General features: G+C 42.1%; 1 protein-coding gene across 1 annotated transcript; it reads right to left on the reverse strand.

Moving 5' to 3' along the window:
• Positions 1-391: 391 nt before the first annotated feature.
• LOC129329076 (C-type lectin domain family 2 member B-like) lies at positions 392-19,272 on the reverse strand. The gene is made up of 7 exons (XM_054978489.1): positions 19,066-19,272; positions 15,843-16,284; positions 12,247-12,345; positions 10,091-10,275; positions 7,596-7,699; positions 3,994-4,163; positions 392-2,289 (listed from the first exon to the last, which is right to left on the reverse strand). The coding sequence occupies exons 2-6, from the start codon at positions 15,982-15,984 to the stop codon at positions 4,052-4,054; spliced, it is 642 nt and encodes a 213-aa protein (XP_054834464.1). The 5' UTR covers positions 15,985-16,284; positions 19,066-19,272; the 3' UTR covers positions 392-2,289; positions 3,994-4,051.
• Between the last annotated feature and the right edge of the window lie 1,467 nt (positions 19,273-20,739).

The following is a 20,739-nucleotide window of genomic DNA, read 5'->3' on the forward strand; positions in this document are numbered from 1 at the left end:
TTTGCATATTAAGAGCCACACCAGACAGATATTTTCCATCCAAGTCTGAATGTATAATTCTTAGGTCAGCTAACCAAACAGGCTGTGGCCTCGTTGCCCAGATGTACGCAGAAACAGGGAGAAAAAAGAACTTGTGTTTTTAAGACAAGATCTGGAACAGATTTGTTGACCGAGCTGACAGATGGGTTAGATTGTAAATGAATATGCTGAAGTCATTGTTAAATATTGGTATTGGGGGAAATGCACTCAAAATAATGTACAGATGGTATTATACCTCAGAGAGAGTTGGTAAAATGACACTGACAGCTTTGAACGATTGTTAGAGGTGTAAGAACCAAACTGGCTTGATCTTTCCTTTTTGTGGTGGCAATGCCCAGTGATTATTTTCATGTGAAGTTTATTAAAAACATTTATTGGTTATTATAAAAAAGAATACATGGAAAATGTCTAGAACATTTGTGCACCTCTTCAAGTCATATGAACTAGAATCATTAGTCTTACAATTTTACCTGAAAACATATCAAGCTTGCCGTATATAAGAATAAGAAATCACCAAAATACAAACATATGCATCAATAGTAAAATACATTCCATTATCTCCTCCTCCTTTGCTCCATAAAATGGGTTATACTGGCTCTGATATTTTGTAAAGGATACAAATGTATCAAAAGTCCAAGCTTTCCAAATACTCACCAATATATCAAATAATCAACATAACCCCATCTGCAGACTGGGGCCACACTGAGAGAAGCGACCCTCAGGTTTGCAGAAAAATCTCAATCCATTAAAAAAGAGGGGGAGACCCCAAAATGAATGCTGTAGGTACATTGGGAAGAGAACCTGAAACCTCTTTCTCCAACCCACCCACCTCCCACACCTGCCACCCAACCACCTCCATCTGAGGTAGAGGCACTAGAGGTACATGGCTTGGCATGGAAAACTGGGGGGGGGGCTCTTCTAACCCTCCTATCTTCCACCTACCACTTAACTACATACCTCCATTGCAGGCTCAGGGGATGAGTGAGCCAAATGGCTGGGTGGGGAAGTAGAGTGGCAATGGACATACAGCTGAGCAGTCAGAGCCACAGAGAGGGAGGTAGACAAGCAGGAAGCTATAGTGGTGGGGAAGGGGTAGGGAAGCCAGCCAGCCAAATCCCTCCTCTCATGAATTTTGTCAGTTCCCTCTTGTATATTTATGTGTTGGTATTTTGTTTTTTATCATTGTAAACTGACGTTGCCCATTGTCATTTCACTGGGATTTTGGGCTGTTTTCACACTTGTGCCAATACCATTCTAGCTGCAAATGTTAAGTGTTTTACTAAAACCACATGGTTCTTTATTCTATGCGGTAATTTACCCAGCAAGTAAGTCATTGGAGACAACTTAAAAGAGTAAGCTATAATATTCACTATTTCTTTGGTATGACATTTTTATAACTATGGAGGAGGTGGTAAAAGGTAAAATTCCTCTTCAGGGATATTTTATGAACAAGGTAAAATCTAAATAGCATATCAAAAGTTTGACAACAGCAACAAGGGAAATAAGAAAACTACCCAGAAAAGGGTTCTGGATTCATAATATAAAGTGTTTAAGATGTAGGGTTTTTAATGTGAGTGGGGGGTGGGTGTGTGGGGAGGTGGGCTAACAGTATACAGACCAAGAAAGTAAACAGTTCGCCAAAGATAATTTTATAGAAAACTGGTTGTTGTAATGTAATAAGATTAAACCAGAGAAAAATGTAAAAAAATGAAAGCTTCACCATATATAAGATTGTGTATATAATTATAGGGATGTGAAGTGGTATCATTCAACTTTTGTGATGTTACTATAATATATTCCAATGTATATACATTAAGTAAAACTGTAATTTTGCTTTATCATATTACAGTTTGGAATCACTGGAACTGCCAGATTACAACACTATCTTACTGTAGTGTTTGTTGTAGGTATACTCTTCCTATTGCATTGTTTTTATTGTGCAGTCCTTTAACTATTATAAAGCCATGATTCATGCAGACGCCAGCCTCGTCCCGCCGATACAGTAAGTTCATGTAAATCAGTTAGTTAGGTTTCCAAGTTCCAAAATGAAAAGCATTGGTTTAAAAAGAAGAGTTGATTCAATGTATGTCTGATGTTCTAAGTTAAGCTTCCAGCCTCAGCTTCCATACCATGTGAGTAATAACAACGGCTTAAACTTATTTCACGTTCACCGGCTTTCCTGACCCCAGCCCTTTTCCTCTTCCCTTTTCCTCTTCACCACAAGGGGGCTCTGAAAATGGTCCATCTCATCTACGGAGAAGGAAAGGAAAAGTCAGTAACACATATTTATACCCAGCTGTCTCGGCTGGTTACCTAGCTTGTTTTTTGCATGGGGCAAGGGACCAGGGCTGAGTGGCGAGAGAGGCATTTTTCCTCAGTCACTTTTATGTCAGCATCGCTTTCTGGAGTGCCAGCCTGTGGACAACCATTCCAGATTCCTCAATCATAAACACCTTATTGGGGATGTTTGATTCCATGTACACGTGGAAACTGACACCTGGTGCTCATTCTGAAACAACTAGCATTTCTTTGCAATCATCCAAATCCAGCAATGCTCGATGGACATTTTCAAGTGCTTCATGAGATGACTGCTGCACACGGGCATATACCCACTGTGCTAGCTCCCTTCTCCCCAAACCTTTTATTTCCAACCAAGATGGGGGAGTAACCCGATAGTGTAACCCCCAACACTGCCTAGTGTAACTCTGAATGCTGTGCTGCCATCTGCAAAACCCATTTGTACCCTCAACATAAGGCTCATTTTATATTAAGTGTAAGATGGCAAAGTGACTGAATGCTGGATTCAGGTACAAAATGGACACTCCGAGTGATGAGTATATAGTAGTTTCCTATAATTCAATCAGTAAACTTTTCGAAAAAAATAAGAATGTGTAATTGAATCATCACTGCATACATGGATTTTATATATCATGTACGTGCACACGGACGGACACACACTGAAACATGAATTATTGCCCTGTTATGTTTTCTGATGCAGAATAAATTATCCATTCTTATTCTGTGACATTTTTGGGGGGCAACAGCTCTTTCAAAAGCCACTGTGAGAATCCTTGAGTAGTCCCAAAATGTTAGTAGTTTGATATTTGGAAGCTATTTTCTCTTCCAGAACGCAAGGAATATTGCTGGTTTCCCCATGTCCCAGAATGTCTAGCTTCCCACACAAAAAGCCCTTAAAAACCACCCATCCATAGAGAACCAGCTCTCCCGCTATAGTGTGAGACTTCTGGAACTTACCCTTGCTCCTCATGGGCAGTTTGCAGGCCAGTGGTGGGGGGTATGTGTGGCAGGAATGGCATGTGTGTTGATACAGTGCTGACATGCAAATGTCACATCTAGCACAAAACTACAGAGTTGGAGCAAATCCTAGAGCATTGCCCTAGTGGGATGTCACTGTTGGTTTTGCACCAGAAATGCCATTACTTACTGGTGCAACATTGGTCTGCCTGTCCCCACCCACTAGTTCCTCCCTGCAGGTTACCAGTTGGGGCTGGCGACCCTAACCATCCACCCTGGATTTCCCATGCTCTTAGTTCAGCATTTAATAACATTGTGAATTGTGCTATTTGGTTCTGCAAACTAGTTCTCCCTTTAAACTTTAGCATGATGTCCTTTGCTACTGCCCTATTTTTCAAGTATGTGGACTTCCTATCATAGCTAGCTGCTGGGGTGGATCTGAATTAGTATTTTCTGAGTTTGGACAGCCTGTGCAAGGAGAATGGAATGGCAACAATTTTGGGTTTGACTGAGATTTTAAGATTCAAGGGGGACATGATGGACATCTATGTGAATAAACACGTCTGTTTGTTTACTGTTCTGCTCAACCAATATTTATACAACATTAGAAATACATAGTAAGACTACTGCACTCTTCCTTGAAGAAGGCAGTGAAGGGTGTTTAGGCAATACAAAGGCAAAGCAGAGCATTATGAATACCTTCACGAGCATGTTTCATATGGATCAGAAGCTTATCAGTTGCACGTAATACTCTTTGTCACCTCCCAACTGCTTTACTGCAGATCCAAGGTTCCTCCCTTGAGCAGCTGGAGCTGGCAATACCTTGCTGGTTCACATATGCACAGCTCCCTCCTCCACGAATTGGAAACCTGAAATGTAAGAAAATGGGGTTGTAAAATTCTGCTAAGGGAACAGAGGGCAAGTTTCACCCTTCCTCAGCAGCAGATCTCCAATTCCCCCATCATGCTATTCCTGGGAGTCCCTTCTCTCCCCAAGAGCAGCATTTCAGTGGGAGGGGGGAGGTGAGGAAGTTTGTTCCATGGATAGAAATCGTTTCCTATTGTGATTTATCATGGATCTTTAACATTCTTTAGGGTATCTGACTCTACATTGCTCCTTCTATTGCCTGGTTTACAAGGTTGGTTGTGTGTTTCAGAAGGGGTAAACTATCCTCTTGTATAAAAGACACATATATGTGATGAGTAGTTCTGCACAGGTCTCAAGGGGAATGATATTAATAAATGGTAATATGCCTCATACTTTTTAAAAAGGGGGCCATTCCCTTTCAATTGTATTTTGCACTAAGTACCTATAAGTTAGACGGCCTAATTGACTTAATCAAGAAATGTGGTATTGAAGAGCCTTAAGAATGGAACTGGCTGTTTTTCACCTTATATATTTTTATAAATAAAACCTAGTTTTCATTGAGTGAAACTAGACATGGTAGATATGAGATATGCATTTTTTTCTTTTCTCCATACCTTAAGAAACTTCTTTTGGCACTAACTTTTGTAGGCAAGAGCCTATATGTTAAGTTTTGGCTCTATGTTCAGGAATCTCAAAGTCAACCACATTCTTATTGTTAAAGGTAGTTCTACTAACAGATGTCCTGAGAACGTGCAGTTTGAGTTCTATGCCTATTACACTGCAGGACATCTATTAGTTGAACTACATTTAACAATAAGAATGTGATTGACTTTGATATAAAAGAACACAGATATAAGAGACACCTCACAGCTGTATGTAAGAACACTGAATTTATTTTTGCTTTTTACTTTTAACAGTGTAATAGATTGCAAGTGGGAGGTGGTAGAAACTGGGGGAAATGTGCAAGAAAGCAATATGAAAGTGTGCATTTAGCATAAGTGAACATGTTCCAACTGTTTGAACATGAGGGAACAGTTTGTTGAATGTCTGACTGCTACTCATAGCTGACAAACTCACATGTAAATGACTAGTTCTGTTATGGAAAGTTTGAACACTGAAAAGCAATGCTAAACAAGTCTTTACTCAACAAGTAATTCACTGCAAGTGGAGATACGGACATGGTCACAGATGACTTTAAGAGGGGATTAGACAGATTCATGGAAGAGAGGTCCATCTATGACTACTAGTCATGGTGGCTGAAGGGAGCATCCATATCGAGAGGCAGCAAGTCTATGAACACCAGCATTGGGAGGTGGCATCAGGGGAGGGCCTGGCCCTGAAGCACAAGCAGCTATGTACAGGCACAAAGCTGCTCGACGAGGCAGCCGAGTCATGTGTCTAAAGGCATAATTGAGGTGATTGAAGGAGAAGGCTTGACTTGTATGTAAGCAAAGTGTTCAGTCAAGATAAGCTCATCTGGCAATCACACATGTCTCAGAGCATCTCTGGCTCTAACTGGCTGCCTTCATGTGATTATGGTCCTATAGCAGGAGTCCCCAATCTTGTGGGCATTTTTGAGAAGATACAATGGGCATCACCACAAAATGGCTGCCATGGGAGGTAGGACCAATCACAGAATGGTTGCCCAGGGATGCAATTAGTAAAAGTCAGGATTCCAAAGCCAAACATCCTTCTATGATGGAGGAAGCTATTTCATAATGTGTGCAACCAAAGATCTGGGATGTTCTTAAGCAATTCCTGTTACAGTGGGGTGAAGGAAAGCCAGGATTGTCCCTTTGCTTTGAAGAAAAGATGCTTTGGAGTAGAAGCAGGTGGCATCTGGAAATGCATCACTGGGCACTGCATTGGGGATCACCATTTTATAGCATACAAAGCAGTAGGAGTATCTGCTGTGAGAGTAGCTATTGAGTGTGTGAAAAACTGTTTAACATGGCATTTGATTTAAACTTCAAAGAAAACTGTCAAGACAATCTGGAAAGTGCTCTGTGGGTACAGACAAAAATCTTATCACCTAGTTACTAACTTTTAGCCAATACTGGACCTTTGAGGTGGGCTGAATGAGTTCCACTTACTGATCTCTTAATGATTTTATTAAATACTGAGACTGGAGCTCATAGTAATTTCAGCCCAGAGTGATTTCAGCTCAAACAACATGCTTTGTTGCAAGCCAGAATGGACCCCAATATATACACACTAGCAACAAAGCCCATTGTAGGAAAAAATACAACGGGCTTTAGAAAGGGGAGGGCAGACAGGCATTTGCTCCTCCTCCACCACTGATTCCAGCTGATGAAGGAGGGGGTGGCATTGCTACCTACTCTGCTCCACTCCTAATACCAGCTTGGTTAAGGCAGTGATGGACATTGCCATCTGTTCTGCTCCTAATACCTGCTGGGTTAAGGCGGGGGTGGGCATTGCCACCTGCTCCACTCCTAATACCAGCTAGGTTAAGGTGAGGGGCATTGCCAGCTGCTCTGCTTGTGATCCCAACAGGTTCAAAGAGGGGGTGGGCATTGCCACCTCCTCCGCTGCTGATACCAGTTGGATTAACGTGGGGATTAGGCATTGCCACCTGCTCCACTCCGAATATCAGCTGGGTTAAGGTGGGGAGAGGGTATTGCCACGTGCTCCATTCCTAATACCAACTGGGTTAAGGAAGAGGGAGAGCATTGACACCTGCTCCACTCCCAATACTGCCACTTGTTCCTCTTCTAATACCAGCAGTGTTAAGGGGGGGGGGGTAAGCATTGCCACCTGCTCTGCTCCTAATACCAGCTGGATGAAGGCAGGAGGCGGGCATTGCCACCTGCTCCCATCCTGCTCCCGGACTGGTTTTCCCACCATGGCACATTTTCTGGAGGGACATGATGCCTTGCCTAGGCTTCCCACCATGGCAGCACCCTCTGGTGGTGCACCAGGGTATAAAGTGAGTTGTCTGAAATACGCTTACTCAATTATATAGTAAGATAAACCCTGCCCCTGTATTAACCATCAACCAATAACAACAAGCACCCTAGAATATCATCATTTGCATGAACTATACACAATATAACATTTACATGAAGATGATTGGCCTTTATTTAGAGAGGGCCATTGGCTGCAGCCAACTGAAACATCCAATGAGAATCAGAGTTGGAGGAGCCTAACTTTTATTAAAGCTTGGGTCAATCAATACACAACAGTTTTTGCCCTCTGTTCAGTTCTCCAGGTTCATATGCCAACATGTACTTTATAAGATTGCACTCCAATTTTTCTCCTCTTTTAAAAATGCATTAAGTATACAGAATGACGAGATATCCTCAGAAACATTCTGAACGGCCTCAAATATTCCATGGCCAGTACTGCTGAATAATGTAGCAGAACTTCTGGTTTCTGGGCTCAGCCTGCTTGAAACATAAAGAAGAGAAACTCACCAACCATTGAAAATGGTACCATTGATCCATTTCCAGGGCTGACTTTGGTTCCTTTGAAGACCAATCCAGTGGTCTGCATTACCTTTGTAGCGCATCATAAAATCCTGAAACAGAAAAGCATGTATGCATTATCCATCCCACTTTGAGTGGCTTCTATTTGATTCTGTACAGAAATTAAATAAAGCCAGGGATTTTTTTCTGGGAAAAGAGGTGGTGGAACTCAGTGAGATCAGGGGGCGGGGCCACCAGCCATGTGACCATTTTCAAGAGGTTCTGGAACTCCGTTCCACCATGTTCCAGCTGAAAAAAAGCCCTGAATAAAGCTCATATAGATCATCTATAAGACTAATGCCTTATCAAGGCAGAAAGATACAGAACAATTTCAAGCTGGAAAATAAAAATTATCCGTTATTTTTATGACGACTTTTCAAGACCTGCCTCCCCCCGCTCCTGGGTCTGGAAAACTTGATGAAGAAATAAGTCCAAATAGGCTTGTTTCCCCATTAAGGAGGCATTTTAGCGAATGTAATAGCTCATAAAAGTCATGATCAGAAGTTTGGTTTTAAAGCTGGGCAGGGCAGGTAGTTTCGTAAACTGAATCAGATTTTGTGGTGGTACACATATGTGAGGCAGTCACTTATTTTCTCCACATGATCCTGCTCAGGTAGGACATCGTGTAAAGGAATTTCACTGCATCCCATGCTGTACAAAAATTATGCAGCAGTTATTTGTCTGATTAGAAGCCGAACTACACATTACATAGAGTTTCCACATACATAAAAATAAACAGATATGTGGGAGGTCATAAACATGATCAGAGGCAGGGGGTACCTAATTCTTTCCGTCTCCTTAATTCTGCTCAAAACCAGATTCCAAGCACACCCACAACCTGACTTTCCACCCAAACGTGTAGAAATACAGATATTAATATCTTTCCCAAGTAGGTCGAGAGTTTCTGAGCAGAAAAGCAGCCAAGAGAAGCTTTAAGCACCTCCTCCCCATTTCCTGATCCTCTGACCTAGCACTTGGCTGTTTGTATTGTCGAAGGCTTTCACGGCCGGAGAACGATGGTTGTTGTGGGTTTTCCGGGCTGTATTGCCGTGGTCTTGGCATTGTAGTTCCTGACGTTTCGCCAGCAGCTGTGGCTGGCGTCTTCAGAGGTGTAGCACCAAAAGACAGAGATCTCTCAGTGTCACAGTGTGGAAAAGATGTAGGTCATTTGTATCTACTCAGGAGGGGTGGGGTTGAGCTGAGTCATCCTGTAAGAGTTTCCCAGGGTGTGGAATGCTAATGGCGGGAGGCTTCACTGTATCCTGAGGAGGTTCTTTTGCATATGGATTGGCACTTGATGTGCTAATCTTCTCTGCAGGGCTATTGTCGGGGATAGAATGTTTTGTTAACATTAACTTGGCTATTTGTTAACAAAAAATAGACAAGGAAGACTTTTATGTACATGTAGTCCGCTCTGTGACAGAATTTCCTTTGACCACTTATATCGTGTACAGAGGCATCAGACTTTAACCAAAGACAGAATACCTTTCCTCCAGACAAATCTATTGCATAACAAATTCCTCTTGGAACTGAACCAAGCATTACAGAATGACCTTCTCTTCCCATAATTGAGACCATCTTTACAGTAACAAATGTCACTGAGAGAGATGGCCAGACATTGTTGTCACATAACTGATGGTTATTGCCTTGCGTTCCTAAGAGAAACATCATGCCCTTGATACTGTGGTGCCCCTTTACTTGCTTTCTCCTGAAATTCTTGATTTATCAAATTCTTGATAAGTTGCATGTATAATTTTGTAAAGCTAAATGGGATTTTCAAATTTGGAGGCAATTATGCTAAGAAACAAAAAACAGGAGAGGGTTGCTGTTCCTTTCATAGCCTGTTTATGAACCTTCTGGAATTATTTAGCAGGTCCCTACAGGGACCGGGATGCTGAACCACCAGCAGGGGTCGCCATCATAAAACTTAGCACTTCGTTGTGAAAAAGCATCTCTAATTTAAGCAGTTAGGTTTCGCTCTATAAAAAGAAGGGAACTTGTTTTGAGAACAAAGATTTCTGAAACTGAAGACGCTATACTTCCCTTGCAGGTGCTTGAATTTTAAACATATGCTCTGCTAGAATGAGAACTGGGCATGTTTTTGCATCACTGCTCCCACTATCAGCACATACGCTGAAAAACATGCATTCCAGCCAGCCTGCACAGCTTGGAGGGAGGCAACTGTTCCAGGTGAGCATCAGTTTCAGAGAGGCTAAATATCAATGGGGTCTGGGCAGCATGGTACTATCACAATAAAGGCAAACGAAGAGGTTCTGGATTTCAGCTTTGAAACCCAAAATTACATACAATGATTAGAATCATAACATGGGCTACTGAAGCAAAACAACCCCCCTCTTCCCAGGTACTTAGGAATGATGTGCAGAAACTTGAGGCTTCCATCTCTGGCTCTGTATCACTGTACTCTTAAAGAAATGAATACTCACCATCTCTTCTTGGGAATCAACCCCAGCCAAAGAAGCATTGAGAGATGAACAATTCGTCTTGCTAAATGCCCAGTTCCCTTCAGCCACAGCAAAATAGTAGCATTTCTCTTGGTATCCAACCCAACCGCTTGGACAGGAGACGGCTGGGCAAGTAGGAAGAGCTGGAGAGGGCTCCCTTCTCCTTACTGGAAATGAAAGTGAGTTGCTGTAATGATCCTGCTATAGTTACTGAAATTTTACCTGCAATTGGATGCATTCAATTTGCACCTTATCAAATCAGAATTTCAGATTTTGCAAGGAAACTTGAAAAATCGGTAGCTAGAATGCCACTTCTGCTATGGAATAATGTATCAGCCTCTGGACGTTGAAATGCTTTACAGCAAGGAAGGAGCTGCTCTGCAGATCATGCACAGAGGCGTATGTCCATGAGCAGCAGAACTTTTGGGAAGTTTCACTGTGCATTTTTTTTTACTGGTGGTGACCTTCCGTGACTGCAGGGCTCTGTAAACCACAAATAGTTCTCGTAGTTCTGAGAATATTGTTACCGTTGAGGGGATGTGGTGTGGGGGAGAGCCGTTAAGGAAGGGGAAATGTGATCTTAGTTCTGATCTAGTCAGATTGAGTTTTTTGTGGTCGACAGTTTTAACTAAAGTTTCCACAAGGTTCAGCTGCTACATATTGCTTTTTAAGGTCAATTTTTAAAGCACTTTTTATAGTTCAGGTACAAATTATGCTAAATTAAGACTAAGGTACAGTTCAAATATAACACAAAACCATGGTGTATTTTAGCTGTGGCTTATTAGTGAAACTGGGATTTGGTCTGCTCACAATGATTGGATCCTGGCTTATCTTGGCAAATTCTGGTTTCAGTCCTGATGTTGGTTGTTTCCACATGCTGTTAAAGAGACGGGCTACTTACTGAATGCTGGCATTTTTTTCTCACAGATTCCAGACACTGCCGATTTCAAAGCAGAAGCAGGCAGTTTGGCTTCTGTTTCTTCAGTGTCTTTTACCCGGCACAGGAAAGAGTGGGAAATCCCGTTCTCAGAAAAGACACAAAAGAAACGAAAGCTAAACTGCCTGCTTCCGCTTTGAAATCGGAGGCATCTGGAATCTGTGAAAAAAAAGCCAACCGTTCTCTCCCCCAGCTCCCCATCAGAGACCTGGCTGCTATCCAAGCCTGCTGTATGGCACTCAACTGGTGGAAAAGCCTCCCTGTATCACCAACTAGCTTACCATTGTCCACTTGCAATGTGAGGGCAGAGAAGCTGCTCCTAGGAAACTTGGGCTGCTCTGGGAATGGCAAATGGCCACCCAACTGACACCCACCCAGGTAACAGGCAACCAAGGAAGCTGTCGGGCTTTCATGTTAACCCTTTCCTCACAAAAAAGAGGGGTAAAAAAGCCTGCTGCTGATTCCAGTGCACCACCTACACAAATGCAACCAAATATCCACGCCACACAAGATCTTCCATGTGGCTTCATTAGCCTATGTTACTTTATAAAAAAGATGCCTGAGTTCCTGGGCTAACAAAGTGAGCACAAATAAGACAGATAAGTGACCTCTGGGGAAGTGACTAAGAGCCAAGCTACAAGGGACGAATTACACTTGAATGGCAAGTGAACAGACTCATGTCACATGTATTCCTCCCTGTTCACTTGCGCTCCACTTGATCACTATGTGGTCAAGTGGAGCACAAGTGAATGGCAAGTGAAGAGGGAGGAATACACGTGAGTCTGTTCACTTGCCATTCAAGCAGGGCTTTTTTTCAGGGGGAACGCGGGGGAACGGAGTTCTGGAACCTCTTGAAAATGGTCACATGGTTGATGGCCCCGCCCCTGATCTCCAGACAGAGGGGAGTTTAGATTGACCTCCGTGCCGCCAAGCAATCTAAACTCTCCTCTGTCTAGAGATCGGGCGGGGGGGACCAGCCATGTGACCATTTTCTCTGAGGGCAACCCACTGAGTTCCACCACCTCTTTTCCCAGAAAAAAAGCCCTGCATACAAGTGTAATTCGTCACTTGTAGCTTGACTCTAAGATGTCTGAAACAGCAGGCTGGTCTATAGTCACTGCTTCCTGTAATATAATTAAACCTGTTTGTAACTAAATTGACAGAAAACAGCATAATGGGGCCAGGGCTACTCTTCCCATACCTGATAACCTGAGGATGAGAATGGCCAGAACAAGATTAAGCATCAGACTCCCAAATGCAATGTAAAAAACTGTCCTGCGATTGATGCAAACTTGTAAGCCTGCAGAGAGAAATAAGTGTTAATGCTTCCCAGGTTTCAGTATAGTTCTATGCTGGACTTTCAAGTAACTGAAAGAAGCTACATCAAACAATTTGTCCAAAGTATGATACTCCTGACAGCTCTACCTCCTTTTCTGGTAGGACAGGATTTCTGACTTTACTTTACTTTACTTTAATTGAATTTTTATACTGCCCATCTCCCGAAGGACTCAGGGCAGTGTACAGCAAAGATAAAACATACAAATATAAAACAGTAAGAATATAAAATATAAACATATTAAATAATTTAACTCAAAACAGGACAATTCAATTAAAACACATTTAGGCCAGCCCCACTTGTTGGAATAATAACGTCTTAAGGGCACGGCGAAAGGTGTGTAGGTCAGGGACCATACGTATCTCTGGGGGCAACTCATTCCAGAGGGCAGGTGCCACGACAGAGAAGGCTTTCCCCCTGGGGGTCACCAGCCGACATTGTTTGACCGACAGCACCCTGAGGAGGCCCTCTCTGTGGAAGCGTACCAGCCTGTGGGAGGCTATCGGTAGCAGCAGGCGGTCTCGTAAATACCTAGGCTCTAAGCCATGGAACGCTCTGAATTTGGTAACCAGCACCTTGAAGCGCACCCGGAAGACCACCGGAAGCCAGTGTAGCTCGCACAGGAGAGGTGTTACATGGGCGCGCCGTGTCGCTTCCATAATCACCCGCGCGGCCGCATTCTGCACTAATTGCAGCCTCCGGGAGGTCCTCAAGGGGAGCCCCATATAGAGAGCGTTACAGTAGTCCAGACGGGAGGAAATGAGGGCATGGGTGACTGTGCGCAAGGCGTCCCGATCCAGAAAAGGACGCAACTGGTGAACCAGGTGAACCTGATAAAAAGCCCCTCTGGCCACGGCCGACACATGATCTTCTAACAACAGCCGTGCATCCAGGAGGACACCCAAGTTGCGAACCCTCTCTGTGGGGGCCAAAATCTCACCCCCGATAGTCAGCGATGGAACCAGCTGGCTATAACGGGGCGCCAGAAACCACAACCACTCAGTCTTGGAAGAGTTGAGTCTGAGCCTGCTTTTCCCCATCCAGATCCGCACGGCCTCCAGGCACCGGGACATCACATTAAGGGCATCATTGGGGTGATCCAGGGTAGAGATGTACAATTGAGTATCATCAGCATACTGATGGTACTTTACCCCAAAACCACGGATGATCTCACCCAGCGGCTTCCATAGATGTTAAACAGAAGGGGCGAGAGGACCGACCCCTGTGGCACCCCACAAGTGAGGTGCCTCCGGGTCGACCTCTGCCCCCCTATCAGCACAAACTGCGAGCGGTCGGAGAGGAAGGAGGAGAACCATCGCAACACAGTGCCCCCCACTCCCAATCCCTCCAACCGCCGCAGCATGATACCATGGTCAATGGTGTCAAAAGCCGCTGAGAGGTCTAATAGGACCTGGACAGAGGAGCAACCCCTGTCCCAAGCCCTCCAGAGATCATCAACCAATCCGACCAATGCCGTTTACGTACTGTGCCCAGGCCTGAAGCCCGACTGATACGGATCCAGGTAGACATCTTCCTCCAGGTGCTGGGGAAGTTGTTGCGCCACCACACTCTCAACAACCTTCACCACAAAACGAAGGTTGGAGACTGGACGATAGTTTGCTAATACAGCCGGATCCAGGGATAGTTTGCTGCTACAAACTAACAGGGAAACTCCTTTGAAGCCAACTGATCCACACACCAAAAGGAGATGTTTACATATACTAGCAAAGGGATGTTTTGGTTGCACCATCCCCCCCTAATTGCCTCTTCTCTCCCCTCCCCTTCTCCTCCCTCCTCTTCTATATTTGACCAGTCTCTGTATCATGCATCTGACGAAGAGAACTTGATCTCGAAAGCTTATGCTACAATAAAATTGGTTAGTCTTAAAGGTGCTACTGGACTCTTTTTGATTTTGCTACCACAGACTAACACGGCTAACTCCTCTGCATCTAAAGTCACAAAAAGAAAGCATGGCTTTATATCGTACTCGAACCTACCAATCTACTGCAGGAAAGCAAAACAAAATGTCATTGTACTAGGACAATGGTAGTTGACATTGTTTGGCTAACCCTTTAACAGGGCTAATTCAGCATCCTGATTCCCACAGCCAGCCTGATGTTCCTGGGAAAGCAGCCCTCTCATGATGTTTCCACAAGCATCCTGTTTATATGGCTACACAAACCCAAATCATACATGGCTTTTAGCTATTTAGTTGTGGATATTTCCCACATCACGTTGGTAACATCTGGAATTCTTCTAATTCAGTGCTGCCATTGCTTAAAGAGCTTCGGCTAGTTTTTGAAGCTGGAAAAGTAAGCTGAGCACACACAACACAAGCAGTGATTCCTATGTTAAATTCCCTGCAACTTACTGAATTACTCATCTCTGGACAGGCCAGGGAAATACAGTGCTCACCATGCAGGATTTAGTTTGGAAAGACCCAAATTCAAATCCTAGGGAGCAATCCAAAGCAAGTTACCTGGAAGTAAGTCTCATGTTATTCAGAGAAGCTTCCTCCCAGGGAAGTGTCCTTAGGACTACAGCCCCAGTGAGCTTACTGGGTGACCTGGGACTAGTTACACTCTCTCAACCTAGTCTACTTCACAGGATTGAGACCATATGCATCCCTAATGTATAGCCAGATACTAATGAAATACTTAAGTGAAAAGGTAATTTCATTGATTCTCATTAAGATAATATGTATAATTGCTAAAAATAATGAAAATTTTTAGATGTGAGTGCTTTAAATGATAGGTGCTTTATCCAACCAAAAGAGTTAACGTATGTTCCTGCCACAGAAAACTGAAATTATAGCTCTGCAAATCCATTACACTGTCTCAGACTGCGGGTATATAAGCTAGTAGAGTGGTACCATTTCTCTGCCCATATGAGATTACAGTTTCCTATTCTATAGTTTACTTTACTGTGAGCAATTCTTTGCTGCTATACTGAGCTGTGTGAGAGACAGAAAGAAAGGGACACGCAGAAATATATGCTACTGAAAGCACTCAAGAAAAGTAAGGTGTCAATATTTTAATAACTAATTTAACAAATTTTGTTTACTGCTTGTTAGTCTTCCATATATTTTTATTGTTGTGTGCATTACTGTGACTATTTGTAATTAACACAAGTAACAAATGCTTGGATTGACAGATGCATGCCTCCATGTCCACTCTGTCTCACTACCGTTCTGCCTTTTTTGCATTGACAAACAACATCCTGCCCCGCATCCTAGAAATGTAATTGGCTATAGAACACAGACACTTTCCTGTAACTATCTGCAATTTGACAGGAAGGATTTCTTATACAATTGCTAAAAATTGTTTCCCAACTGAATTGATCAAGTAAAAATCATAACCCCCAAATATGTTTCCCATTATTGGCATTTCTAGGCCTAGTCACAAATTGTTAATTTCTCTGATGGCAGGTGGAAATAGAAGTCCTGCCTATGCTTTACTTACCATCTGGAGCACAAAGTTTCAAATTGTATATTTTGTGCGTGCTTGGGTACATCCTGATGCTTCCGTTACTTTCCCCATTCTCTTTTATATGGGAATTGGCAAGACGATGCATCTCTGCTTTCTCACTTTGAACTGCAGTCATCTTTTCTCTGTTCACAGAAGGCTCCAGAAACCTTTTTTCTTCAAAGCAGGTAAGTGGATTACAGCCCAAAGTACAGTTTGGTCATGTGATATGATCAGAGAAAACAGTATAAATACCACTTAATGGTGTGTTTTTCTCTGATTCCTTGTCCAGCCAGACTCAATGTTATGCATCTTCCACTGTTGTGATTTAAAATAATTGTGGTAAGTATGTTTAAAGTTAAACAAAAGAGAATGGCCACAAAAACATCTGTTCCTTCTTCACAGAATTTGAAGTCTCTGTTCAATGTCTCAAAAGTCCCTGTGGAGAGAAGGTTCACAATGGAAATAATTTGTTCTTTTCAGGCCTTTATAATGTATATTTCCTATACCTTCCATGTACAATCTTAAATGTACTGTTTTACTGAGCTTTCTTGCTATTCTGTTAGAAAAAGCTACATTATTGGAAATTATATCACTATGCCTACCTAGCAGTGTGCACAAAAAAAATTCAGTTAATTCATTTTGCTAAAACCGAACTGGAAAAATTCAGGGAATACCCAAGTCATTCTCCAGTTTGGTTCGGTGATACAGTTCATATATGATAAAATTTGACCATTTTTTCCAAAGGGAAACTCAACCTTATGAACGAAAGACCTCCAAAATATCCTATCATTAACAGACTTGCTCAGATCCTGCAAACTGGTAGGTGTGACTTCTTTTCTTGAGTCAAGCCATCTCATTTTAGTTTCCCTCTTTTTCTACTGCCTTCCACTTTTCCTGGCATTATTGACTTTTCCAGAGAATCTTGTATGATAGCCTCAGTATTGTCATATTAGCTTCTAGGGAGAATTCGGGTTTGATTTGATGTAGAACCCACTTACTTGTCTTTTTGGCCTTCCATGGTATCCACAAAACTCTTCTCCAGCACCACATTTCAAATGAATCAATTTTCATCTTGTCAGCTTTCTTCACTGTCCAACTTTTGCATCCATACATAGTAATGGGGAATATCATAGTTTGGATTATCTTGATCTTGGTCCCCAGAGAGACATCTTTATTTTTAAGAATCTTTTCTAGCTCCCTTACCGCTGCTCTTCCAAGTCTCAATCTTCTTCTGATTTCTTCATTGCAGTCTCTCTTTTGGTGGGCGATTGAGCCAAGGTACAGAAAATCTTGAACAATGTCCTCATTGTCAATTTTAAAATCATGTAATTCCTCAGTAGTTATTACTTTTGCCTTCTTGATGTTCAGCTGTAATCCTGTTTTGGTGCTTTCTCCTTTCACTTTCATCAGTAGTTGTTTCAAGTCTTCACTATTTTCTGTTAGTAATGTGGTGTCATCTGCATATCTCAAATTGTTAATGTTCTTTCCACCAGTTCACTCCACCTGCTTCTAGATCTAATCCAGCTTTCCTTATGATGTGCTCTGCATAGAGGTTGAACAGGTAGGGAGATAATATGCATCCCTGTCTGACACCTTTGGCAATTGGAAACCATTCTGTTTCCCCATATTCTGTCCTGCCAGTACGCTTGTCCAGAGTACAAGTTGCACATCAAAACAATCAGATATTCTGGCACCCCCATTTCTTTTAACACTCTCAATAGCTTTCCATGATCCACACAGTCAAAGGCTTTGCTGTAATCTATAAAACACAGGCTGATTTTCTTCTGAAATTCCCTGGTATGTTCCATTAGCCATCATAAATTTGTAATGTGATCTCTGGTGCCTCTCCCTTTTCTGAATCCAGCTTGAACATCTGTCATTTCTTGTTCTATATATATAGTAAGAGTCTTTGCTGTAGAGTTCTGAGCATCACGTTGCTTGCATGAGTAATTAACACGATAGTCTGATAGCTGATGCAGACTTTGGCATCCCCTTTTTTTGGACTGGAATGTAGACTGAGTTGGGGGGGGAGGTCATTTTTGGTCAAAACTTCACCGCATTTTCAGGAGACCTACTCTTCCCTGTCCTCTAACACCCCCCCCCAAGTTTCATGAAAATTGGACCATGAGGAGACATTTTAGGCCCCCCCCCAGGAGGTGCCTGCAGTCACTTCCAACCTCTATTATTCTCTATGGGGAAAACTATGGAGGCTATCCAGGGATCTGGGGGAGGCATTTTGCAAGACAATCCACCAAATTTGCAGTGGACCTACTTGTTCTCCAATGACTCCCCCCAAGTTTCATGAAGATTGGACCACAGGAGGCCATTTTATGCCCCCCCAAAGAAAGTGCCCCCAACTACCTCCAATCTCCATTATTCCATATGGAGAAAATCTACAACTAGCCTATCTTAAAACGCTTTTTAAAAGTTCATAATTCTCTCAGGATACCCAAAAAGTACATCCAAACACCACTCAGTTAATTTAACAAACAACCAAGCACCCCAACAAACACTCCCCTCCCTCAGAAGAACAGCCAACAACTGAACAGATGACCAAACCAAACTTCTATATCAACAGAAAACAGAATCTAGCAAAATACACCAACCAAACTTCTGTAAATAAATCCCAACAACAGAGGAAAACAGCCCCCCCCCACACACACCCCAAAGAACAAGGGAACTTAATAAAATTAACAGGAACTATATAACTCCAAACAAATAAGCTACAACAGGCTAAAACAACATCAGCAACTTGGTACATTCTGCCCTATCAGAACAGATACGCAGTGTCTCCTCCATCCACCTTCCAGTATACATCATACTTCATGAAGGGGCAAATAATTCCCAAATAATGCTACATTTATGGAGTAGCTTTATAGAGTAACCCATTGCAAGGCAAAAGCAAATAAACTGCATGAAGCTTTCAAAAACAGAAACGAAACTTGTGCAATACTTTTTATTAGGACCAATCAAATTGACTCAAAACATTGCCCTTGCTTTTGAGCTCACCAGAACTGCTGGTAAAGGTACCTGCTTTTGAGCTTCTCAGAGACATCTAGCAGTCTACATAAATTCTGGACCAGATGGGCCCAGCAAGGCAACAGAGCTATCCTCCACACATGCCTCTTCTGCTTCTTTCCCCTTGAATTTTCTCTCTGTTCTTCTTTAGGATAAGAAGAACACCCACCCAACCACTACAAGGCCCCATTTTGTTTACCTGTTCAGCAAAGAGACCCAGCAGATAAGACGCCAAAATTCCTGGATATCTCTGCAAGCACTGAAAGAACCAGCTGCTTCTCATTTGCTTCAGCTGAACTGTTAGGGGAGGAACAGGAACGTCTCTAAGCTTTAGGCGTAGAATGGGGAGGATTCTCTCTACCAGTAGGAGGTTACTGTTGCTCTTCAATAGTACAGCAGAATTTGAGTTCAGTGGCACTTTAAAGACCAACAAGGTTTTCAGGGTATAAGCTTTTGAGAGACAAAGCCCTTGGGAGCTTTGATTCTCGAATCTTATATCCTGAAAACCTTGTCGGTCTCTGAGCTCAGATCAGCATGAAATCCCTTAATGATTGCCTGCAGCAGTATAAACCTTTTCTGAATGCACAGAGTGGCTCAGTGTTAAGAAAAACATTCTTCAAAAGTTTCATTAAAAAAAATGGAAATGGTGTACGAGGGTTTTCTGGCACTTCAAAAACTAACAAGTTTTTATTTTAACATAACCTTTTGTAGAATTGGACCTGCCTCACCTAATGCTTGTGAAATACTTTACGCTTTAAGATCATCTTTATTTTTGCTACAGACAATATAGCAACCTTCAGCAATGCACAGATAAAATAGAAATGAGTACACAATAATTGATAGTATAATATAAACAGGGTGTGTTTATATTCCTAATGCATTGCCTGAACAAGTCTAATCTGAGAATAATAGAAGAATGAGGATGAGGTAATGCGTTGGGTGTGCAAGGGTATAAAATCTGAAAAGAATGAGACAGGCTTACGAGGTTCATTTTATAGAACAAAAACAATGGAATATGTTAAAGAAAGTGATAGTTCACAGTTATGAAGCAGGTCAGAACTTTCTGAATTCTGAGAAATAGGAAGCAGAAAAAGAACTAGCTAGCTATGGGATTTCATTTTCTTCAACTACCGTCTATATGTCATTCTGTTTTCTCAGACTGGAAAAATAAGGAGAACTAGTAAAAGCTTTTAATTTGCATTTAACAAAACTAAAGTGAGGTTTTCAGAAGGGGGAAAAAATCAACATTTACGTTTAAAATACTGTTTTGACCAGCTTCTTTGCTGAGGTGTCAGTTCCTGTATTTATATTATCATCACCCACTGCAGGTTATTAGCCTCTTAAAATTAAAGACATCAAGTTCATAACGGTTTATTTGTAACTGCATTAAGCCACTAATATATGATATCTATCCCAGGGCATTAATTTTAACTTGCTAATTTTTAAATGATAATGTTTTAAAGTTAAAGGGGTAATTTTGCATAGGAACAAGCAGGGTTTTTTTTCCTGGGAAAAGAGGTGGTGGAACTCTCAAGAGGGAAATGAGGAAGAGACACAAAATTCTTTGAAATAATATTATTTTCACAGACTATTGCTGAGTATTTTCAAGAGGTGCCAGAACTCCATTCCTCTGTGTTCCCGCTGAAAAAAAGCTCTGGGGACAAGGTTCTGGAAATCATAAAAAGAAACTTATCCTCAGATATCATACTGTCCTTCCAATTCATTGTTTTTTTCATAGTAGGCCACTTATAAAATGTGGTCACATCATAGATTTATATAATGGCTGATTTGTTTTTGATACTTTCCCTAATAATTCCATACATGGACTTTACCTCTTACAATACCATGGCATGCTGAGTTAATGATTTGACAG

Source organism: Eublepharis macularius, chromosome 4 (genome assembly GCF_028583425.1).
Source record: "Eublepharis macularius isolate TG4126 chromosome 4, MPM_Emac_v1.0, whole genome shotgun sequence".
Taxonomy (NCBI): Eukaryota; Metazoa; Chordata; class Lepidosauria; order Squamata; family Eublepharidae; genus Eublepharis; species Eublepharis macularius.